The sequence below is a fragment of the Lissotriton vulgaris genome, chromosome 10, assembly GCF_964263255.1.
Source record: "Lissotriton vulgaris chromosome 10, aLisVul1.2, whole genome shotgun sequence".
NCBI classification, from domain to species: Eukaryota; Metazoa; Chordata; class Amphibia; order Caudata; family Salamandridae; genus Lissotriton; species Lissotriton vulgaris.
The window spans coordinates 81,059,984-81,085,361 of NC_141698.1; the positions used below are offsets into that span (position 1 = coordinate 81,059,984).

The following is a 25,378-nucleotide window of genomic DNA, read 5'->3' on the forward strand; positions in this document are numbered from 1 at the left end:
GACTCCTGCGGACAGCAACCTTGGAAAACCCGAAGGGCCTGCCTTGACCCTCTAACAGACTGGGACTCCCATGAGCAGAGGCTCTGCTCCAACAGCAATACCCCTGGTGCCAGTCAGGAACCGCAAATCCAGTTCACTCTGCACCCCCTGAGCCCAGCCCTTTTTGAGTGATCCAAGACCACAAGGACGTCCCCCTGGTGACTGGGACCCGAGGTCCAGTGCCCACAGACCCTCCTCGACGACCCAGACGACACCTGCAGCCTTAGAACCAGGGGCCCCTCCAACCACGACCAGATGAGGGTAAGATTTCTCGACACCAAAAGACACCCCTGCACCTGGCGCCCTGCGGCTCCCTGTGTCCTCCTCTGGGGTACCTACCTCTTCTCCAAGATTCCAACTTACCTCTCGAAGTGGTGGTCGCCCCTGAAGAATCTCCGTCCCAGAGTCTGCAGCTTTTGTTCACCTTTTACCTTTCCCATTGGATAACATTGAGCGCCCGACCGCTCAAAAGCACCCTGCACCCAGCCGTCCGAGTGCCTCTGGCAGGGGAACCTGTGCCCTATCCTACTTCCCCATATGCCCTGAGCAAGTGACCAGGAGCCCAGCTCCCACAGCCGAGTGGCCTGCTAGCCAGCAGCCACCAACCGGAGGACCCCTGCCCCTCATTGGATAACAATTGGCCTAACTACCTTTGCATCCGGCTGCCCCTGTGCCGCTGAGGGTGAACCAACTGTACCTACCTGACCCTGGGGGACTCCTGAGTCTATGCCCAGAACCCCTAACTTCCCCAGTCGAGGACTCCCCTGGAAAAAGGTAACTCACTTACCTGCCTTTGGATAACATGGACTGGTTTGACTCGAATAATCTTCTAAGTGTGAAGTTTTGAAAACTTGACATTTTCCCATAAAATCAACAGAATTCCGAAGTACTGGCCTGTGATCTGGAGAGAAGCCAGTACTGCATCTTGTAGCGCAGTACTGAACCGCAAAAGTAATCCTAACCGGGTTACCCTAGAGCTGGGATGCTCTAGGGTAACCACACGCTATACAAAACTGTTTTAATAATAATAATAATAATAATAATAATAATAATAATAACTTGAATTTTGTCCATAGGAATCCATTGTGTGCTTTTCTATGAAATTTCTTCTGTCTACTTTTGAAAACTTGAAATATTCTTTAAAAATCATACCAAATACTGAAAGGTAATTACTTACCTGTTTTAAGTTGAGATCCCAGTGCTGGACCTAGGAGCCCAGTACTGGATTACAAAAGTAACAAGATCGTACTTTAACTGCAACCTTAATTTTCTCCCATTGGATAACATTGTCAGATTTTCATTGAAAAGTTTCTAAGTGTGAACTTTTAAAATGGCTTTATATTCCTTAAAAATCATTGCAATAACTAAAACGTTTTTACTAAACTGTTTCAGCTTTGATCCCAGGACTTAATCTAGGATCCAGTCCTGGAACTACCAGAGTAATCTACAAAGTAGTTAGCTGTAATTATAAAAAATCCATTGAGCTCAATGCTAAATTGTGTTTAGAATTGTGTTGCCTACTGCATCCCCTGTACCTATTGTGTTTACAAAGTTTATTGCCTTTCTGCAAAGTACTCATCTGTGACCTCTCATATTGAGAACAGGATATTTTGATACCGGTTGGTTCTAGAAATAAAACAACTATACCTTTGATATAAAAACAATTGGCCTGGAGTTCAGTCTTAGAGTGTGTGAAACCTTTTGCTGACTGAGTGTGCACAACAAATGCTTTACACAGTCCTCTGGTACTGCCTTAATGCTCGACCAAGCTACCACTTTAGAGCTTAAGGTCACACCTGGCTTTAACCTCTGTTATACCTCTGGGGTTTGTGGACTCTATACACACTGTACCTTATATTGGTCCAGAATATATAGAGCCACTTTCTCACACACTGACCTTGGAAATCCTTATGGGATATCGTACAAAAATAAATCAAGGGAGTGCAGTAAAAATGTGGATTCATTTTACACACCTTTCCGTAGCTGTCCATTCCCCTCATGTTTTGAGTCAATCTTGGTATTCAGACAGTAGCGATAGGCTTTGTTACTCATAATTTCACTTTTCAATTACTAGTGTGGACGTAAAATGCTCAACATTGATTACTGCTCTTAGCTGAAAAAAGCAATTGATGACTGAAGAGCTCCCTCTTGACTTTGAGCTAATCAATAGTTGTGATTTTTAAAATATCTTGCTTTTAATCATCCTCTGATGGTAATCATTGTAAACAAGTAACTCACATTAGAAGAATGCAGATAAGAATAATGCATGGGGTTTAGAACTGATTTAAATTAAGCAAAATGCTTTTTTTAATTGGGTTAGAAAGAGTTTGTGCTGTACAAAAGTTTCTGCAGTGATGCCTGAGTTTAAGTGTTCGCTCCTGGAGATAAGTCTTGTCCTAATTTGGTCCATTGTGTCTGTGCTGCAGACAAGAATTCACTTCTTTAATCGCTAAATGTTCGCGGAGCTGTTCTATGGCTATTCTTTCATGGGTAGAACAATGGTGCTTGTTAATTGAACCATAGATGTTGTGTAACCTTATAAAATCCGGTGTGCATTTTTTTTTAAACCCAGTATATTTTTTTTACTACATAGGAAATGAAGATTTGTTCAGCAATTATCAACCTTTTCCATTTGATCCCAGCTGCACCGCAGACTCTTGTAAAACCTCTGCTTGAGGTGGTAATGAAAACTGAACGGGCCATGCTGATTGAGGTAATTGGGTTTTTATTCGGACCACAGACCCTTTAAAAAAAAAAAAAAAAAAAAAAAAATATATATATATATATATATATATATATATATATATATATATATAGTTATGTATCTGACTACACGATCCCTTTATTTTTTATTTTGGCACCTTTTAAAATAAGTAATTGTGTACATCAAGAGCTACTTTGCATTAGCCTTACATTCTTGCTTGGCATCTTTCTGTGTTACAAGTAATAATGAATGTCTTTTCAGGCTGGAAGTCCTTTCCGAGAGCCTTTGATAAAGTTCCTCACACGTCACCCGTCCCAGACTGTTGAGCTGTTCATGATGGAAGCAACATTAAATGATCCTCAGTGGAGCCGTATGTTCATGGTAATAATGTTAATAATATTACAGCTTAAAGCAATATATTACATTTGGATGCTTCTTGACAGCTGGCAGGGAGAAGGGTGTGTTTGGGTATCTGGAATTTGCAGGATTGTATCACAAATTTCATCTAGATTGTCAAGCTGAACATTACTCTGCCTTGTGTGTTTGGGTGTGGAAACTGTTGATAAGTAAAACTTTTTTCTTGTGGTTGTCGACCATAGTCGGACAGGTTGCAGCATACAGTGATGTTGAGCGCAAGTCTTCAATTCACCAGTATTTAGTTGAGTTATTTAGATTCCTTTCTCTGCATTTGAGTTTGGGGTTAGGAGAGAAACTCCATGTTGGAAAAATCATAGAAGCAACTTTGAAAGATGACGAGGAAAAATAGTTGAAGAACCTAAGAACTTCAGAGTGTGCAGACTGAAGAGTGCTCATTGAAAATTTAAGAAAACTTCACAAAGACCAGTAGTTCTGTCACAAACTAACATTGACAACCAGGAGAAAAAGCTGGTTTCTGTTTTTGGCAGAAAGAAAAAGTAACCCTCTGCGTGGAAAGATAAAGACACCAGTGTGAGCAAACTTCCGTTTCTGGCTTGACCCCTAAAGTCAATTGTGATAAAAAATATGTTCAAGATAAAGACACTTCACTATCCCCCTCCCCCCCCCCCCGCCTGCTTACAAAACAAGTTGATCCAAATCTCACCTCAAAGCAAGAGATAAAATCAGAAGAAGGAATTTGATATCTTTGATTCCTACAGAATTCCACTTAACACCTGTTACAAGAGATCTAGAAAGGAGACGAAAAAAGAGAGAAAACAGTGTAACTGACTTGCATTCCCTGGACCACAGGAGGAGAAACACACCCATTATGATGAAGGCACTGAACTGCCCATACACTGACATTGAGGAAAATACATGGCAGGAGATAAGTCTCCCTTCAATAAGGAATAGGTTTGTCTCCATCTAAAGCATCATCTTCAAATGACTTATCAATGTGCCATGCACCAATGGGCAGGGCATATTATTTGGGGTACTGTTGGAAGATGAACAGTAGGGTACTGACAAAAGGTCTCTGAGCAAATATTGCTCCTTCCTCTAGCACTACCGTTACCAATGCTGGCACTTAAGCCCGGCTCAGTTCTAAAGCCTCAATTGCCGTCTAGGGCAATCCCGACTTCCAGAATCTCACCCAGCTCAGAGGAGTTCTTTGACGTCGGTCCAATCGGCACTCAAGCCCTCATCAGCAGCATGATCCAACATATTGTAACTGCTGACCCTTCAGCATTTGTAGAAAGAACTTGATGCATGCTAAAAGAGTCTTTATCCACAGACTGGAATGATCTCTACAGAACTGCCATCCAAGGCACAAAACACTCTCAAACAGAAGAGAAGACTCATTTTAGAGAAGTAGTTTGCCTTGGAGCCCACACCTCCTAAGCACAGAACGCACTTGGAGAGGGGCACTAACCCACTTGCTCCTCCGCGTCCCACCCCTTCCCCCTCCTCCACCTGTATTGGTGCCACCATCACCACTTCCTCCAGTGGTTTCACAACACTCCTATTGGGGAGGACTGCCCCTCATATCCAGTAGTACCCTTCAAGGTGCCTTATGACCTTGAATCTAGAGATGACACATGGGACGACTATGATGACAATCCCCTCTGGGACGTGGATCCAGCTCTCTACCCAGCCAAACCGTCCCCTCCAGATGACACCACCTCTTATCACAAGGTCATTCACAGGTCAGCTACGTTTCATAAAGTAGACATACACTTTGTTCAGTAAGATGACAGCTTCCTGGTCAAAACACTATGCAAGACACAATGCACCTTACAGTTTCTCCCAGTGCTCAAAGAGGTGCTCAAGACATTATATCAGACATTAAAGGATCCAGTCAAGGCTAGTCATCACGCCCAGGTTTGATAAAAAGTATAAACCCTTGTCTAACAACCCTCCATATGTTCATTGCCATGCCCTTCCCTACTCCCTTGTGGTCCACATGTCCAGGAAACGTACCAGGGAACTGGTGACACCCCACCTCCTGAAAAGGAGAGCAAGAAGATTGATGCAGCCAGTAAGTGGGTGGCCACATAATCAGCCACAATTGAGAATTGCAAAGTCTTTTGGCTTGCTATCCTGCTCCGACGAGGTCCATTTGAACGAGATGGTGGAACTGCTTCAACACCTCCCAGCATACTGACAGCTTGGGCAGGAGCCGGTCACAGAGGGCAAGAACATATCGAACGGTGCATTTGCTGCATTATTTGTTATTTTGGTTATTTGTTATTTGGTGATATGAACTGGAAGTATGCGCTGTTAAAGGTTATTTTACTTTGAGGTTTTCTCTATGTTCAAGATAAGATTTTTAGAGAGACATGTTTTTTTAATTTCCTATTGTATTCTTTTCTGTAGAGTTTCTTAAAGCACAAGGATGCAAAACCTCTGCGTGATGTCCTTGCAGCAAATCCAAACCGCTTTATAACTCTGCTGCTACCTGGTGGCACCCAAAGCACTGTTCGGCCTGGTTCACCCAGCACAAGCAACATGCGATTGGATCTCCAGTTCCAGGCAATTAAGGTAATTTTTTGTAATTTACCCTCGTAATATTACTACGGCCTGCACTCATGCGCTGGTTATATAGCTCCTTTTAGTCACATTTTGCATTTTTGTGTCTCAGTTGATTTTTCAAGCATGCTTTGGAATATTTTCCTGTTTCTTTATGCATGCTTTTTTAAATATGGTGCTATTTTGTAGGTGGTGGCATGTTGTGCAGGTTGTAGTTTTGCAAAAATGACTACTTCTGAAAAATCATGTTGTCCTCTGTTTAGCCCATCTTAGGGGTGGTACTAGCCATGGGGTGGCAAGCCTATCTGACTTAATGATTTTCCCTCCTGTCCTGGTGCCAAGCGGACTCTGCACAAAGGGGGTCAGTTTCCTCTCCTGTGAGGGAAGCCAGATTCATATTTCAAAGGCAGCAGCTCTTTAAAGCTTGCCATCTTAGGAAAGCTAATCAGCAGGTCATCTTGTGGGAGGGGGTGTGGCATCCACTTCCCAGACAGGCTTTTGTTCTGGGTCGCCTGAGAGCAAAAGCCTCTCACCCGAGGATGTCAGAACAGTGTCTCGGGTGGCAGACTGGGAGAACCAGTCAGAAAGCACATCAGAGGCTGATGGGTGTTTAGGGGCACCTCTATGGTATCTTCTGGGTGCATGTTTTGGTCAATCTGTTACTGAAATCAATGTGAGTTTACCAATACGAGATGTTTTATACCAAAAATCCCTATCTTCAGTGAAGCCATCATGTAGCTGAGGAACTCGTTTTCACCATTGGTCAGCACATGCCTTTTAATTGGCTTCCCTGGTCACTTGTACTGGCAGTAATAGGACTGTCCAGCACAGGAGCCTATCTGCTCATGCAGGTATGCCCTCACATGTAATATTCAGCACCCTGCCGTAGGGCGGTCAGGCCTGCTGTAGGGGAGACTTAAATAAAGTACATGCAGTGTTAGGGGACATTGCACACAGTGATGTGTGACATTTCGCCTTTTCCCTTTTGTCTGTACCAATACACGCAGCCTGCAATAGCAGCCTTGCATGTGCAGGTGAGGGGCTCCTTAGGGTGGCACAATTCTTGCTGTTGCCCTTATGGACCCTCTTTAGTACCTTTGGCTCTAGGTACCAGGGGTACCATTTACTAGGACTTACAGAGCCTGCTACAGGTTTTGCCAATTGGGGGTAACAATTGTACAGTTTTTGGAAAGCGCTCTGGCACTGGGGACCTGGTTACCTGGAACCCGGTGCATTTCTAGCTGAAATCACATCAGTAACCCGTCAAAATGAGGTGGCGACCATGTCAAAAAGGCCTACTTTCCTACAGGTAGCCAGTATAGTTTTTGGAGGTAGAGACTGCTGTGAGCGCTTCTGACGACGTCTAGGATGAGTCTGGCAGCAGCGTCTTGGATGCTCTGGAGTCTGAGTGAGCTGGTTGGAGATGCCGTCTTAGAGTGCGTTGCCGTCGTCTAGTCTGCTGTTTATGCGCGCCTGAGTGATGATGTGTCTTGTGCATTGGGAGCCATTTGAAAATCTTGCAGAGCATTCTAAGTATAAGTAAGCAAGATGAGGTCACTGTGTTCACCTGTTAGTTATTGTGAGGTTGTCATCTAGGATAATACAGAGGTTTCTGGGTCGCAGTTCAGCTGGCCACCAACAGTCGTCCCATTTGTCCGTGTTGAGTTTTAGGTAGTTCTCCCTCATTCGGCTGGCCGCATTGGTCATGCAGGAGGTAAAATGTGTTCTAGTGGTGTTTGTTTGTGTTGTGGGAAGTGGTAATGTTACATGAATGGTTTCTTTTTTTTAGTTGTCCATCCTTGTGTGCCTTGTTGTTCTTGCAAGCTTGCCTTAAGGTTTTAATCCGTTTTATGGTTTCTTTGGAATGTTGCAATGAAATTCTTACATTTGTAGTGTGCTTTGTTTGGTTGAGTTCTTGTTGCATTTAGGACTCTTAATTTTTCATCCTTTTAAACAGATCATAAGTATAATAGTTAAAAACGATGACAATTGGCTAGCAAATCAGCATTCCTTAGTGAGTCACCTCCGGCGCGTGTGGGTGAGTGAAGTTTTCCAAGAGAGACATCGGAAAGAAAATATGGCAGCGACTAACTGGAAGGAACCCAAACTACTAGCATATTGCTTATTAAACTATTGCAAGTGAGTATACCTTTACTTCTTAATATTCTGTAAGCTCTGTCGATTTTATTGGACACTTAAATAATGATAGAAGTCTAATAACTTTGAATCTTTTTTTTCGCTTCCTTGAACTTCCTCTGCGCTTTAGATTTTCCTACTTTGTTTCTGCCAACAGAAATAAGAACTCCTGAATCCTATGTAGAATGATGTTTATATTTGGATGTCTTGCTTCAAACAAATCTGTGCTGAAGCTCAATCTCGTGAAGTTCATTCTGAAAAGTTGTTTAGACAAGGCCTTTAGTCTCCATCTTATGTAGCAATTTCAGGGTAGTGTGTTCTACAGTCCTAACCTTTTCAGTGTTACTGCTGCACAAATGTCAACCATAAGCACTGCCTACTTTTTAGGTGGAGCTCACCAAACAACACAGCCATGTAAACCACGCAACACAGCTGTATTGCGGAGATGACCTAAAAAGTAGGCAGCGCTCATGGTTGACATTTGTGGATTTACCAAAAAAGAAAGGGACTAGCATTCATTGTTTGCCCATGGGTTGGCTTTACTGTCACTATCATTTACCTGCTTCTTACTCAATTGTCTGGCCATCTTGTGGCTGTCTTGTCTCTGGAGCATACGCAATTTACTTATGTCCTTTCACTTCTCACTTTTATGGAACAACTTTTTTCTTTTGCCTTAAGCATCACTCGACAAGAGTTCATGTGTTTTTGTAGCTGTCTTCCTAGTGTGCTTCTATTCCTCCTCTGCATGCTGTGTTGTTCACTCTCTGACCCATGTGCTTCTCTCCCCCCTTCTCCTTGATGCGCTCAACCTTGTGTGGTTTCCGTGTGTTACTTTCTCACCTGTGTGTTTCTCCACCTGACCTGCATGTTACACTCTCACCTGTTTGTTTTGCTCCCTTCCTGCTCCACGTTGCTCTGCTGTCACACTAGGTTGCTTTTCTCTGACCCACCCATGCCCTCTGTGTTGCTCCCCACACTCTTTCCCTCATTCTTTTGCTGGGATCGGCATTTGTGTGGTGTTAACACCTGCAAAATGTTTCAGGCGGAATTGTCAGGCTGTTTTAAAAATCCTTCTTTATCCATACTGGCTTTCATCAAGGATGCTGTACAACATTGCTAAAAAAGAATTGGCACAGCAGATAGGTCCTGAAGTGGATTAATGAGGCGCGAGGTGGGTCCAGGACTACGCAGCCTTGGTATTCGGTATGCTGTCATTTAATAGCACCTGCTGGAGGCTTCTGAGCTACGCTTTGGGCGCAGGCACTCATTATTTTACAAGTGCACTGACCACTACTAATGTCCAGACCGGCCCAAAGAAAGAATGGAAGCTGAACCCGCCTTTCACTCACACTACGCAAAAAATATCAAATCTTCCCAAACAAACAAAGTATAAGTTGCAATGCCTCTGAAAAACACTCCATAATATTCAACAATAAACAATGTATAACATAGTGAGCCATATCAATGCTTTAATACAGGACTGTAGATAAAGTGCTTGTGCGAAGCTAAATAACAGTTGTATTTGGCAGGTGCCGTTCATGTGGCCCTAAGAAGTCCTGGAAAGATGAACACCATGTTTGTGTAGTGTGTTTCCCAAATTGTTACTCCATTACAAGTGGTAGATTCTACGTGTTGATGCTGTACAAGCACATCCAGGATAGGGAGTGAGTTTTCCTTAGGACGAAGCAAGGAATAATAGACCAGACGTCCAATGAGAAAGTGAGAACCTGCAGAAGCATCTTGTATGTTCCTCCATCTCTGTTTTCTGTAAAAGAGCTTTCCCCAACTCCTTCGGTGGAGCATCACTCTCAGCCATCTAGAGGCCTAATACCTACATCTGCTCTTTCTCAAGTGCGCCGTAGGGCTGATAATACACAAATGATGAGCTCCGTGACAACAGAAGGAGAGACGTAGGCATTGTGTTACAACCCCAGATGAGTCCCAAAAGAAAAACAGTAAGAAGAGCTGTCAATTGGTGCTCTACACACAAGTAGGTTTTCTAGATAAAGATATGTCTGTTCTCAGAGGAAACTTCCATCCTCTTCAGTGTTAAATATGAGGTGGGCTCTGTCGGTTTTGCAGAAGACTACTCCTACAGTTTCCCAGATAGATGATGTCTCTTTTAATTTAATGACAACCATGGCCTTTTAGAATCTGAGCAGTGAAACTTCCACTCTTTTTTTGAGACATACATAATATTCAAAGCTCTTCTCCTTAAACCTAAAGCAAGATCCTTTGGTTGCTAAATCTGTCTACCAACGCCAAGAGAAGAATTCAGGCCTTCAGAATCACTTGATTCTTTGGCAATCTCTACTGCAAGAAAATGTGTCAGTGCTTCTTTATCAACAGAATCTGCTCCACCAGAAGAGGACAGCAAGCGAACTAACTCAGAGCGGAAGAAAGTCTGTACTGTGGGCTTCTACATTTGAGAGCCATGGAGCTCTGAGCCGACTTCTTGACAGCCTTACTGAAGATCGGGAGAATCTTAAGGCTTTTCTTCTAGAAGGCTAGATTATATCAGACCAGGCCATCAGTGCAGCCAAGTACTCAGCTGATTTGGCAGCATGGGACATCCTTCATGGAATTTCCTTATTATGTAACTCTTGGCTAAGACTCACTTCCCAACCTCCCGTGGCACCTCAGAAAATCATGGATATTCCTTTTTTCAGTTCTCCCCTCTTCGATTCTCACACAGATCACAAACTCTAGTATATGAGACCCTAAATTCTGACCTTCGAGAGGTCCATTAAACGGATTATCGGAAAGGCCAGCTATATTCCCAAATTTCCTTTTTAAAAAGGCGTCAACAAGAACAATGGTGACTAAAGCATGTTTTTCCAATATGGACATCTCGGAGAAATAGAGACTTGCAACAATGTCAGTAGCTGTGGGTACAACCCCTGCAGAGAATAAAATTACTATCTTACTCTGGCACCACCATCCAGCACCCTGATGGCTGGCAATATCTCCAACAATATTCCTGCTTAGTAGAAATCGGCGAAATACATTTTGGTGCTGAATAATTAACAAATCTGGTTGCACTGTAATTCTGTTCTTCCTCTCTGTACATTCCACCAAAGACGTCCACACTTTGAGTCTTCCTAGTGTCTGACACAAAAAGTAAAGATAATTCCGAAGAATAGAGCTACGGAAAGTCCCTCAGTCCTAGATGAAACAAGGGAATTTACTCCTGTTGCTACTTAGTTCAGGAGAAGTCAACACTAGGTATTTAGTCCCATCCTGTATCTCCGTTATTCCAAAATATGTGAAATGCGCACAAAATTTTGAACGCTGGCTCTCCATTAAATTCCTAGGCATCCTCACAAAGGATATTGAGCGTTATCATTAGGCCTGCAGTTTGCCTATTTTCATATTCAAATCTTGAAGACACTTAGGCAAATTTGCCTCTATAAAGTGCGTAATTCTCAATACCAATTACATGTCCTCCCTTTGAGTCTGAAGTCGACAAATCATATAACTTTTACATCTCAGCCATCCAGACTCTGGGGTGGTGATGTAATAAAGGGAATATGCTGAAAGCAGTTCCATTCCAGAAACCTCGCACTTCCATCTGAGTTGCCATGGATGCGTCACTAGAGGTCTGGATTGCCCAGATGGAGCATCATTTAGTCCAAGGCAGATGGTCTTATCCAGAGAAACTTTTCATATCAATGTTTTTTGATTGAGCGCTGTCACTCACCCTTTGATGTTTTCATTTCCATCCATGTTGCTGAAATAGGTGCCCATTCTAACAACAACACAGCCACTATGTCCACAAACGGGGAAAAGATCCAGTGTCTTGCGACGGGAAGCTCAAGTGGATCTGGTGTTGAGCATTACAAATTAACTTCTCTCTGGCTCAGCTACATCTTTCAGGTTTGCAAAGCAGAAAAAGAGACAAACTCAGCAGTTTACTACGTGAACAGCACAAAATGAGTACCAGACAACATGGTGCTTCAAAACATCTTCTGTGACTGGAACACTACAGAAATCCCAGTTTGTCACAGAAGACTTTGTGAAATGTCACAACTTTGCGTCCAGGTACCCTGAGACCAGATTGAGGGGCGGTCCAATATGGAATGCACCTGCTTGACAAAGGCATCATCCAAATGATTCCGTACAAATGAATGGCGATCCTAATGGTACCAAACTGATTGTGTTATCCAGACCTGCTTCAAAGTCACCGGAGACTTCCACTGAAACCGGACCTTCCTTCCAGGATATCGGGCAGGAATCTAGAACTCTGCACACTTTTCCCCTGCTCACCAGGGCTAAAGTGCCTTTGCTCCTTCTTTCAACATAACACCTTTAAACAGTTCTGCTTTATAAAGTACTTTATGATCCTGCACGTGCAAGGCTCCTATAGAAATGCTGGCTATCAATGAAGGTCATATGATCTAGAACTGATTTTACAGGTAAGCATTCTTTTAGTTACTTTGGCAGTTTCTTTGGGCTGCATGTGTTAACTATATTGCACCCCATCAATGGAGAATTGAAGTTGTTATAGTGCAGTATGTGACACTATGTTAGTCATCAAAATAATTGTTCATTGTGGCTTAGTTAGAATTGATAGTTTAGGTGTATATTTGCTGGATAATCCATGATGTATCATATGAAGCACATGTCAGGGCTTTGACTTTTCAGAATATACTTTAGGCCGGTTGTATAACTACCATTGTCCGAGAAACTATGCCTGTAGTTAAATAAATACATTTAAAAAAGAGTAGCAACACTTAATTTATGTAAATGCTTTATTTCTCCGTTTTCATCTAGGCGAAATTATGCAGACATTGAATTGCTTTTTCAACTCCTTCGGGCTTTCACTGGACGTTTTCTCTGTAACATGACTTTCTTGAAAGAATATATGGAGGAGGAAATCCCGAAGAACTATGGCATACTTCAGAAACGTGCCCTTTTCTTCCGCTTTGTTGATTTTAATGATCCCAACTTTGGAGATGAGCTTAAAGCAAAGGTTATTTTTTCATGCTATTTATTAACCTTTTTATATTTGTTTTGATTTAAACCGCATCTGGTTCTTAATTTCTATCTAGGTTTAGAATGTATATCTCACCTTGTAGACTTTCTTAATAGACCGACAGATAACAAACTTCTTTTCTGTACAGGGATTGTCATCTAGAAGTGTTGGGACGTGCACATGTATTTTTGTAATTTCTTAAAATCTTATTCTGTATTCATAGATCATCCACAGCTAAAACAATGCCTCTTTATAAAGCAGTTGGCGAGTAAATATGAAATACATTAAGTACTTTAGGATTTAATAGAATCTGATTATGTTTTACTTGATTGTTTTCAGACTAGGCTCTTCCTCCTTTAGGGAGTTGCTAGAGGTTTGGGTTTACTGCTGGCAGTTTCAAGTGAGTGGGACACAAAGCTTATCAAATTAGATTCTTGTTCGCATTCTTCAAAATGCTCACATATTGGGAGATGGTTTTCAATAGTCAAGATGTTATATTGAATACAAACTTTGCAAAGATTTTTTTCTTTTGTTTAATTTTTCTGCTGGCTAATAGGTAGCATTGTGCGACACCAATTTATCTAAGTCCCGACCCAGTACAGACACTGAACCATATATGGGCCCCACCATAGCACACTCCTGCAGTTCCTTGCGTTCCATGCCTTCAGACGCGGGTCAGAAGCTTGCTCCCTTACTTTTTTTCTTGTTATGTTGGCAAGTTTTTGTGCATAATGTTAATTTCAGTGTGCAAGGTACCATGTCCAATTACTCCAGATACCACTCCCCTAGGAGGCGAGAGCTGCACAGGTGACCAGCGTCATCGGGCACATTTAACCTGCCTCAATAACCGCAGCACGGGATGCACTTCCCGGGGACTCCAGGTCCCAGATATCACTCTGCCAGGAGGCCGGGCTGCACAGCTGACTAGCGCGATTGGTTTATTTAACCTGTTCCAAATCACTGCATCATGGGACACACTTACCGGGGACTCCAGGTCCCAGATATCACTCTGCAGGGAGGCGAAGGCTGCACAGCTGACCATCGCTTTCAGCCTAATTTAACCTGCCTGAAATCACCACAGTGCGGGACGCGCCTGGCAAATACCTGGGCCAAGGGCAAGCCTTCCTGTGCCCGTTAGCGCCAAGAAGAGGCAGGGCAGGGACACCGTCCTTGGCTCTTGGCCCCATAGCCTCTGCATTCGTAAAATCATTTTATGAAATTGCTGCTCTGAGACCAATCCAATATTGGATTAGGCTTTGGACAACTGAGCATGTGGGTCCCTATAGGTATTGTGTCAGGGCTCTATTAGTTGGTCGGTCAGTCAGTCAGTCAGTAAAATTCCCTGGCTATTAAAGCTGGACTTCAATGATTTTTGGCAAGATCCTATTGTATTACCTCGAGATGCTTATGAGAAACTAAAAACGAGTGATTGGAACTTTGTCCTAGAAGTCAAAATATCAATGTTTACTTGGGTAGACTTGTAGATTCCTACCTGTCGTTCAAATGTGCACCAGATTTTGAGCCATTTATGAACTTTATCAACCCACCTGCACAAGCACTTTTCATAAAATTTAAATTAGAGATTCTCCTGGTGGGTTCCCTTACCTGTTCTTAAAATGAAAAATAAATTACTTTTAACACATGTCCTATTGGCTACCAGGCAGTGAACGATCAACATGTAAAAAAAAAAAATTGTAAGGCTTAAGCAAAACATCGCTCATACTAGATTATTCCTCTTCGTCAACTCCTTGGCCTCAGTGATCGCCACACAGCTTTAAGAATATGCAAAACAAACACTAAAGATTGTATTGTTTTTTTCAATTGTGGGCTACTTGTCTTCAGTATTGCACATGAGGATAAATACATTAAAATAAGATGTAAAGGCTATTTTTTGCACATTTATTATTTTATGTAACTTGTTATCCTTTTAGACCACGGGCTCTGTCTCTTTTGTTGTCACATTTTTCCTCCTCATCGGCTGCTCTCAGGAGCTGCATTGGCTTCCTCTCCACAAGAGTTTTCTTTTTAAAATCCTTCTTACCACCTTTAGAGCCCTTAATAAGGTGGGACCTAGGTACCTCTCGTATAGGTTCTCTACCTATTCTCCTAAAAGAGTGCTTCGCTCCGCAGGCACTAATTTAGCTAACATTCCAAAATTCAAATATCAAACCAAGGGAGGGAAATCTCTCACGGTGCTGGCCTCTAAGGCCTGGAATACCCTCCCGGTAGATATCAGACTCCATACCATGGAAAGTAACTTCCGCAAGGCACTGAAAACATGGATTTTTAGGTCTCGCCTGTCGATGCGCATGCGCATCGAGCAAGGCGAGAGTATTGCGACTTATCCACTCTTTATCCACACTGCAAGGAATCGTGGCGATTCCTTGCAGTGCCCGTGACTTTTAAGGTCAATGCGCATGCGCATTGAGCTTATGCGCATGCGCATTGACCTTAAAAGCGCGTGCACGTCCGTCTTTGTTTACCCGCTCCGCCCCCTCCCCTTCCCGCCGTGTCGCATTTCTCCTCCCCCCTCCCCTCTCTTCCCTCCAGCTTGTTTTTTGTTTATTTGACCCGCTCCGCCCCCTCCCCTTCCCGCCGTGTCGCATTTCTCCTCCCCCCTCCCCTCTCTTCCCTCCGGCTTCTTTTTTCTTAACCTCCGAGTAGCGACTTTTTTACCTCATTACTTAGAATGGATTAGTCAAATTATTACTTAAAAGCACTCTCGCTAATCCAAACAGCTTCTGCTTCCATTTTTAAGGTTCACATTCCCCTTGTGTACCAGCATTGCCTGAATTATCCATCAGCAGCCGTTCTATTTTTACCTTAATCCAAGGCCCGCCCTCCCTGCCGATATCGTGCTCTCCAACAAGGCACCTTCCAAGCAACATGGCAGTAGCTTAAGTCTAGGTCTCCCACAGGCAGGAGGGCTCGAGGTGCACTGCAATCCAGTGCAAGGGGTCACAACCAAGACAAGAGAAGCTTCTTTCACCTACAGGTTCTTTCTCCTCCCCCTCCCCTCTCCTCCGTCCGTCCGTCCGTCCGTCTTGTTTGTTTGTTTCATTTAACCCGCTCCGCCCCCTCCCCTTCCCGCCGTGTCGCATTTCTCCTCCCCCCTCCCCTCTCTCGCCGCATGCCGCACTTTAACTTAAAATATGGTGGCACCTTTAGATTTACAAAAAAGCGTGGCGCTTGCTCCCCCGTTCCCCGCCTTGGCTACAGCTGTTTAGGTCACGCTTTATTTTTACAATAGGCGCTCAAAAAACCTAATTCCACGGGGCTGTCCTTATTATCCATCAGCAGCCGTTCTATTTTTACCTTAGTCCAAGGCCCGCCCTCCCTGCCGATATCGTGCTCTCCAACAAGGCACCTTCCAAGCAACATGGCAGTAGCTTAAGTCTAGGTCTCCCACAGGCAGGAGGGCTCGAGGTGCACTGCAATCCAGTGCAAGGGGTCACAACCAAGACAAGAGAAGCTTCTTTCACCTACAGGTTCTACCATCAGAGACCATGCAGACCGCTCTTAACTAAATCCAAGTAAGCGCCAGAGCCATTGAGAGACCTGCAACGGCACTGCACAAGCCTCCGGTGGTTCTGTGGGTCTGACTGGTCAGCCTGCCTATTGCGCGCTTTTTTAATAACACTTCTCAGCACGTTGTTCATTTTACGAGCGCAGCACTTTCTCTTCTCCCAGGGACAAAATCAGCCTGCCTTTTGCGCGCTTGTTTAATAACTCTTATCAGCACACTGCTCATTCACAAGCGCCGTGCTTTCTCTTTTCCCCGTGACAAAATCAGCCTGCCTATTGCAGCTCCTCCCACCCACGCTGCCAGGTTAAGGAGACCAGGCCTTTGTAATCTGCTAGGCCGCGTGGGACATTCCTTGCTGCTAGACCCCTTAATTGCCCTCTTGGACCATGACATGCTTCCTCCCTCCTCCCTACTTAAAGAAATGCTCACGATCGGTACCCACCCCGGGAGTGCACAAAACCTTTCCCCTACATGTCCGGCTTCTTGTCTCTATGAGCATGCGCCGTGCGAGGGGGAAGGTGTGCATCCAGAGTGGCCTGTCTGGACTTATTTATATACTTGTGCAGGATATCCTTGTCTTACCAATTCCTTACTCTGCCGACCCCTTTTTCCTACCACTTACCCCTTACGCCGGGTCTTCTGTGGCTGCCTGCGTTGGTGCCCCATCCCCCCAATCCCTTTGGCGCCCTTCACTCACCCTCACCCTCAACCCCTCACTCACCCTCAACCCCTCACCCTCACCCTCACTCACCCTCAACCCCTCACCCTCAACCCCTCACTCACCCTCACTCTCACTCCTCACTCCCCCTCACCCTCACTCACCTTCAACCCCTCACCCTCAACCCCTCACTCACCCTCACCCTCACTCACCCTCAACCCCTCACCCTCAACCCCTCACTCACCCTCACTCCCTCACTCACCCTCACTCTCACTCCTCACTCCCCCTCACCCTCACTCCCCCTCACCCTCTCACCCTCAACCCCTCACCCTCAACCCCTCACTCACCCTCACTCACCCTCACTCACCCTCAACCCCTCACCCTCACTCACCCTCACTCACCCTCAACCCCTCACCCTCACCCTCACTCTCACTCACTCTCACTCACCCTCACTCACCCTCACTCACCCTCACTCACCCTCACTCCCCCTCACTCCCCCTCACTCCCCCTCACTCACCCTCACTCACCCTCACTCACCCTCACTCACCCTCACTCACCCTCACTCACCCTCACTCACCCTCACTCACCCTCACTCACCCTCAACCCCTCAACATCAACCCCTCACCCTCACTCACCCTCACTCACCCTCACTCACCCTCACTCACCCTCACTCACCCTCACTCACCCTCACTCACCCTCACTCACCCTCACTCACCCTCACTCACCCTCACCCTCACTCACCCTCACTCACCCTCACTCACCCTCACTCACCCTCACTCACCCTCACTCACCCTCACCCTCACTCACTCTCACCCTCACTCTCACTCACTCTCACTCACCCTCACTCACCCTCAACCCCTCAACATCAACCCCTCACCCTGACTCACCCTCACCCTCACTCACCCTCACTCACCCCACTCACCCTCACTCACCCTCACCCTCACTCACCCTCACTCACTCACCCTCACTCACTCACCCTCACTCACCCTCACTCACCCTCACTCACCCTCACTCACCCTCACTCACCCTCACTCACCCTCACTCACCCTCACTCACCCTCACTCACCCACCCTCACCCTCACTCACTCTCACCCTCACTCTCACTCACTCTCACTCACCCTCACTCTCACTCACCCTCAACCCCTCACCCTCACTCACCCTCACTCACCCTCACTCACCCTCACTCACCCTCACTCACCCTCACTCACCCTCACTCACCCTCACTCACCCTCAACCCCTCACACTCACACAGTGCAATAGGTCTCGGAGCATTTGAGTTAGAGCTTTTAGAAATGTTTATGGCTTTTTTTTTTTTTATTCTTTAGCATTGGCTACAGGAAACAAAAATGCTAAAGATTTACAAAAAAACCCATAAACAATTCTAAAAGCACTAACTCTAATGCTGCGAGACCTATTGCATTTCCAATGCTTGTTAAAGCAACTGACTCAGTGGTCTGGGCTGCAATCTAACTATCTCTAGCTTAGTTACCGTTGCACAACAGCGCCAGGATGCTCCTTTCGGAGCGACAGTACGCGCTTTATAAATACCACATTACATTACATTGTTCATTTTTTACATACAATTGGTCTAATTTAGATCCTATAGATTGCCATTGTTTAGGAGGACTGAGTATTTTGTTTTTACCAATTTTATTGGATTTTGCACTTTGAGAAAGAATTGTATTGAAGAATCTAATCTCTGAATGGAACTGCATTTTAATGAAATATGTATTTCCTTTCTGTAATGAATGTTTGTTTTTACCTCACATTTTTATAAAATATTTTATCTTGAAACCTTTTATGGTTCAATTGAGGTCGAATAAAGGAAAATGATGACCATGTCATAATCAAAGAAACTTGCAAAGACTGTCACAAACAGATGCCTTTGAGAGACACCAGGTTAGTCTCTGGTGTCTAGGGTCTTCACATAAGGCTTGCTTTGACTGTGCTGGGATGAATCACAAGGTAATCTAATACCCTGAAGCCACGCTCAATGCCATTGAACACCATCGGAAGGTGTGTAAGAGCTTGTCAATGTTGAGTATGGTGCCATATTCAAATTTTCAGGCTGTTACCGTGAAAAGTCCTCTTTCCATTCTAAGTTGTCGAGTAAGTATGAATCCCCCCCCAAAAAAGTTGAAGAGTCACATTCCCTCTTCCTGCAACTCTTTTCCGGATAATTTGTGTGGACGTCAAGGTGCCCCTCGTTCTCTGTTCCCCGTCTCCTACTACAGAACTGATCCCATAGCTCGAACAGATCTAACCCAAATTCCCTGTCCATCAGTGACACTGCAATAAGTTGAACCCTTCAAGGAGGCTAAGTTGCACATTTCTAGTGCCGTGTAGGTTGCCTGTGGCGTGCCTTTACACCCCAAGGATCCTAGGTCTCCAGTCGGATTAGCATTGGGGAATCCTTCCTGGACGCAGTCAGTGCCTTTTCAACCCACTGTGGGGACTCCCCCCTGGGCAGACACCCATCTTGACTTCGAACTGAGCACCACGATCTTCTCTGGTACCTCTCCCCCTATGTGTCAATGCTGGCATTGACACTGGAGGAAGAATGTCATGTTTTTTTGAGCTCTGAAACAAATCAGACATGACCAAAGTCCCAACCTCAGGCGCTACTAGTTCAACCTCACTCGGAAACCGATGAAACGCTTCGTTTACCCAGATCACCCCTTCTGATTCCGAACACAGTCACCATAATTATTGTGATGACAGGGATGAAGCATCCAACTATTAGGATGAGAAAAATCTGTTTATGGAACCTTTAAGAGGGCAAACATCCTTAACAACAAAATTTGTACTTACCTGAAGAACGAATCCTGAACAACCACCAAACCTAACCCACAACTTTCCTGAACCACGATTTTGGCTTGACTCACTCAGCAATACAACTTTGACATGCTCATGTACACTTCTCTCCGCCCCCCAAAAACCTGACATGCTCATGCCCCCCTGGCTTGACTCACTCAGCACTGGAGCGCGAGGAAGAAGATAGTCTTCATCCTGCCAGTTTGGTAATGTGTGGCGCGACTCTGCGACCAAAAACGGTACATTCTCATGCCCCCCTGGCATGACTCACTCATCACTGCAATCAGAGGAAAGGCAGGCTCTGATGAGTGCGGGGAAATAGCCTTCATCCTGCCAGTTTGCTAATGCGTGCCACGTATCTGACACGGTGGGAGGTGAGGATGGTGTGTTGTTACTGGATACTCTTTATGCCACCCCCCCTTACCTGACATGTTCATGGCCCATTGGCATGACTCACTCGGCACTGCTATCACCGGGAAGGGGGGCTCGGATGAGCGCGGCGCGGGGAAGAAGACCGCCTTCATCCTACTAGCTTGGTAGTACTTCGGGGGCACAGTGTTTCTGGGAATGCTCTGGCTTCAGCCAATGTCTGAATTGTGATTGTGGTTTATCTGAGGGGCAGATGAGGCTTTTTGTCATAGTTGTCAGGTAAGTCATTTCAATTTATTTAAGAAGTTTAAACTTTACATCTAACTTTTAGGGTTTTATATCAATTTTTTTAATGTAAGAAACATGCGGATTTAAGCTAAAAAAGTGATGTAAATGTGTAATTAGCAATGTAAATATTATGTTGTGGTTTAGGAACTAGTTGTAAAAAATTTAGTGGTTTGGGATTATTCATTGTTTAGCCTTCGTGGTTAAAAAATGTGTGGTTTAGACAGTAGTTGTTTAATCATACATCCCTATAGGAGGCCAGTGAGTTAGACTTAGAGTTCCACCGAGAAATCAACTTAGTTTGTTTTGGTAATAAAGAGAGCTGCTGAAGGTTCAGACCCCCACCTTACGGCTGTTGAAGTCAAGACTAATGTTGTGATGGAAGTCCTGAAGCCTGGAAAGACTTCCATAGAACCACTTATTCCTTTTAATGAAGCCCTAAATGACATACTAATGAGCATCTGGGCCAAACCTGGTTCTTTCCACCAGTTAACAGACAGGTTGTCAGATGAGACAGACCTGCTCCTGGCCCCCTGCCCTTCCTACGGCACCTCCCTGTGCTTGAAAGCTTGGTGGTCCAGGCGTTGACAAGCACACTCATCCCTAACTCTGTCACCTCCTTATTTGGAATCAGAATGAATGGAAGGCATTTGGAAAGAGAATGTTCTTCTCAGCTATCCTTGCCTTCTTATTTTTTATTTTTTTTAAGAGTTTTATATAGCGCTGGCTAGACCCGGAGGTATCAGAACGCTTTACATGAGGTTCCACAAAATTACACGATTACATCAGTTCCAATTTACAGCAGTTGCTAGACAAACAATTACAAGAGCATAGAAAACGAGATAAGTAAAGAGTAGAGGGGAAGGGGGGGGAAGGGTAAAGGGGAGTGGGAGGGAGATACGGCAGAAAGACTAAGGAACGTCTGCCCAAAGTCCGGCTGGGTAGGTGACGGTCGAAAGGGAAGTCACAAAACCCATGTCCTCTATAGCGATCAGGTAGCTCCATCAGGCTTTGGCCAAATAGCTAGGTCTCAATGGGAAACATTTAGAGAACATGGAGGGCAAAAAATGGAGCGTAGAGGGGAGGGGACAGGGAAGGTGAGAAAGGGAGGATAGGGGAAGAGACAACAAGGAGAGACGAAATGAAGTCTCTCTAAAGGCCGACTGGGTAGGTGACGACCAAGGAGGGAGTCCACGGCCCATCTCCCCTATAGCTAAACCAGGTAGCTCCATCGGGCATCAGACAAAATAGTTTAGTCTCAATACATTGAGAGAGGAGATACATAAATAGAGGGAGGATGCAGAAAGAGACGACAGGAAAGACGAAAGGAAGTCTGGCTAAAGACCGACTGGGTAGGTGACGTCCATGGAGGGAATCCCCGACCTGTCTTCCCTATAGCTAAACCAGGTAGCTCCATCGGGCATCAGACAAAATAGCTAGATCTCAAATGACGAGGGAGAATTCACAGGTAGACAGGGTGAGGACTAGGGCCAGGACAGGTGAGGGCAGAGGTCAGTAGCAGGAAAGTGGAGAGGAGTAGAGTGGGGAGGGATAGGGGGTAGGTAGTTCGGTAAAAGTTACATGGTTACAAACAGTTACTCGAGCATGGTGATGCATACGAAGCTAGTTGCCTCCTCGGACGTTATTCATATGCGTTTTGGGATAGTCAGTGAGATCTTGCCAACAGTCCCTGAAGAATTCCATGCCAACCCTGCTCAGATTATACATTTCGCCGGTTTCTCTGCTTTGAAGGAGACTTGGCAGAAAGATATCACCAAGGTTCACCTCCAAAACACCAGACCCTCTAGTACTTTAGAGGCTGGGGTCAAGGATTCGGTCAACAATGTCCAGGCCCTCAGAGGCAGTGTACTGCTCAGTGCCCCACCCCCTCCACCAGCGCCACCAAACCACTGGAGCCTCCCTTTGTTGGCATATTGTTATCCCTTTGGAGGCAGGAAAGATATTCCTTCCACAGGTGGCATAACATTATATCTGACAGATGGATCCTTCAGATACTCCACCAAGGTAATGCTCTACCATTCCTTTCCACCCTGCTGAACATTCTACCCTTCTAAGAGCAGCTGTCCGAGGGCCATTTAGAGGGTCTTCGCATCTAAAATAGGGACTTCATGTTACTCCTGTTATTCCTTGCTGCCTAAGGATGAGGCCTTTGTACTATTTTAGATATTCTCCCTCTCGATTTCGTCCTGAAAAAGAACACGTTGTTGATGCTCATGTTGGCCCAAGTTCTTTGTGCCTTTGATCCAGATGACTGGATGGTAGCGCTAGATCTGCTGGGCATCTATTGTCACATTTCTGTCCCACAGTCGTTCTCTATGTACAAGGTAGGCCGGGAGCATTTTCAGTTCTCTGCGCGCCCCTTATATATTTATTTGTGTCATTTATAAAGCGCATAAATCACCCCAACCGGGGTATCTCTGAGCTGTAACCGCCCTTGGCAACCCACACAGGAGGATCAGAATAGTGCGGTTTTGAACAGCTTTCTGAAGGATGTGTAGTTGGTGCAACCACGAAGGTGGATGGACAGCTGGTTCCAATATTATGGGGCTAGATAAGAGAAGGATTGTGTCTCCCCCCCCCCCCCCCCCCCCCCCTCACCCCAACAAAGCCTGTTTTATGCATGGCATAAGAAGATGATCTTTGGACCCTGAGCAGAGGGTCCTTGAGGGGGTGTATCGGACCAGTTTGTCTGTGATGTACCTTGGTCCAAAATTATTAAGGGCTTTGTAGACCATACAGCAAATTTTGAGTCTAATTCTTTCAGGAATGGGGAGCCAGTGCAGCTTGCGGAGTAGGGGGAGTGAAGCTGTTCTGGGGGGGGTGCCCCTCAGGTGTTCAGGGAACTGATGGTGGTGGTTGCAGCACATTTTCGGAGGTTTCAGGAGAGCGGTCTCCCCCTACCTCGACGACTGGCTGTTGAAGTGGGCTTGTCAATGTACGTAATCAACCACCTCCAAATGAAGGCAAACTTTATGGATTTTGATCAACTCGCCACGTCACACCTCACTCCTTCGCACGCGCTTCCAATCGTCAGAGCAATCCTGGATACAGTGCCGTTGCGAGCGTTTCCTCCGGATTAGTGGGTCCAGGACATTCGAGCTATGATACTGATGTTTCAGTCTCAGTCCTGGGTCCTCTGAGACTTTTTGGTCTCCAGTATTCTACTCGTGAGCTGCGTCAGATGGCACTTGCAGGCTCTGCCATGGGATCTGAAGCCTCAGTGACCTCAGCACCTCGAGTACCTGTTGCATTCCATCCAGGTTTCAAATAAGGCTGTAGAAAACCTGCAGAGGTTGCTGCTTGACTGGCAGCAGACTTGTCTCCTTACCCATCCAGTGCTCATGGTTATGGATGTACAGCTGTTGAGTTGGGAAGGTCATTTGGGAGAGTCGGGAAGGTCATTTGGGAGAGTCGGAGATCAGAGGACTCTGTTCTCCAGTAGAGTTCATCCATCACATCAGTCTATTAGAGTTGTTGGCCATTCACTTGGCGTTGAAGGCTTTTCTACCTACAGGAACCATGGGCCAAAGTCATCCTAGTGGCTCTGGATTGGCCTAATTGAGCGTGGTACCTGAAACTACTGGGCACCAGCATCTGCTTTCAGATCAGCCTGCGGGAGGATCTTCTGTTGCAGCAGCAAGGCAGAATCTTCCATCCGGGCCTGTGTAATCTACACCTTCATACAAGAGGATTGAGTAACAAGAGTTGACTGCCTTCGAACTTCCTCCTGAAAAAGTAGATGTTATTCTGACGGCCATCTACGAAATGTGTTTATGCTGGAGGCTGGGACAAGTTTATGGCCTGTTGCAATTCTAGTCACACCGGCCCTAGTTGTTAAATGTTCCGCTTTTTTGTGCCCAGCAAGGTACAGCTAAATTTTACTTGTCCGCCATTTTGGCCTTTTTGAGTTTAAGCGACCAGCCTACCTCGCGTAAATCACAAGCTATGAAACATGTCCTTAAAAATGTGTTCCACGAGTTTCCTCCCAAACCTCTTATAATGCTGCAGTGGGTCTTGAGTTGTGTTCTCCCCTTTCTGATGTGTACTCAAATTGAGCCTGTGCACAGCTGTCTTGGACTTCACAGGAGATACAGTGTTTAAGGCATGCAAAAAAGGACAAGATCAGGGGACATAGTCCTCTATATAAAGAACTGCTGTGCATTGATCAAGGAACAGTCCCCAAAAGATCTAAGAGCACATTCAACTAGAGCCAAGGCTGATACCACTGTCACATGGAATGCCTTTTCTAGAGATCTGTCGGTATGCAGCATGGGCGTGCCACAACACGTTCACGAAGCACTACTGCCTTGATAGCCAGGTCCTGTGACAAAGGCACTTTGCCTGCTCGGTCCTGCATGATTTTCTGGTTTGAGCTAACCCACAGACCAACCACTCCCGGTCTGCCAGAGACCTCCTGCTCCAACCAGCTCGTTTCTGGAAAAAGAAAACCTACAATCGGGCCTTTGCAGCGGCCGCTCTAAAAATATGGAACTTTCTCCCTCCTACCATCAGAAGAATGTCATCTTTTGCACACTTCAAAAAGGAGCCAAAAATGTTCCTCATGGGCAAATTCTTTGCCTAACGACCACATTACAATCTCCTCTATGTCCTTGTACTGCCCGCCATGACGGCTTTATCCTTGACTTTCCCGGATGATACCTCTCGGCCCTCTGGGCTTCACACCCGGGAGCTGAGACTACCTACTTCTCTTGTATATTAACTCTACCTGTTTTTATCCCATGCCTATCTGGAACTTAAGACTCCCTGTTTTTCCTACATAATGTACATAACCCTCGTTTCCCTCGGATATCCTCCCTTCCTATGCCCTTGGTATATCACGCCCTCAATCATGTAAAGCGCTCTCATACACTCACATGTCTGGTTCGCCCTATACAAAACCTTAAAATA

General features: G+C 45.3%; 1 protein-coding gene across 2 annotated transcripts in view; it reads left to right on the plus strand.

Annotated features, from left to right (window-relative positions):
• TRRAP (transformation/transcription domain associated protein) overlaps positions 1-25,378 on the plus strand; it is a 737,638-nt gene that overhangs the window by 259,030 nt on the left and 453,230 nt on the right. For both annotated transcript variants that reach the window (XM_086940544.1, XM_086940545.1), the window contains 5 exons: positions 2,633-2,752; positions 3,005-3,124; positions 5,534-5,698; positions 7,644-7,825; positions 12,596-12,794. In XM_086940544.1, coding sequence (XP_086796670.1) covers positions 2,633-2,752; positions 3,005-3,124; positions 5,534-5,698; positions 7,644-7,825; positions 12,596-12,794 — 786 coding nt within the window. The remainder of the gene's footprint in view (positions 1-2,632; positions 2,753-3,004; positions 3,125-5,533; positions 5,699-7,643; positions 7,826-12,595; positions 12,795-25,378) is intronic.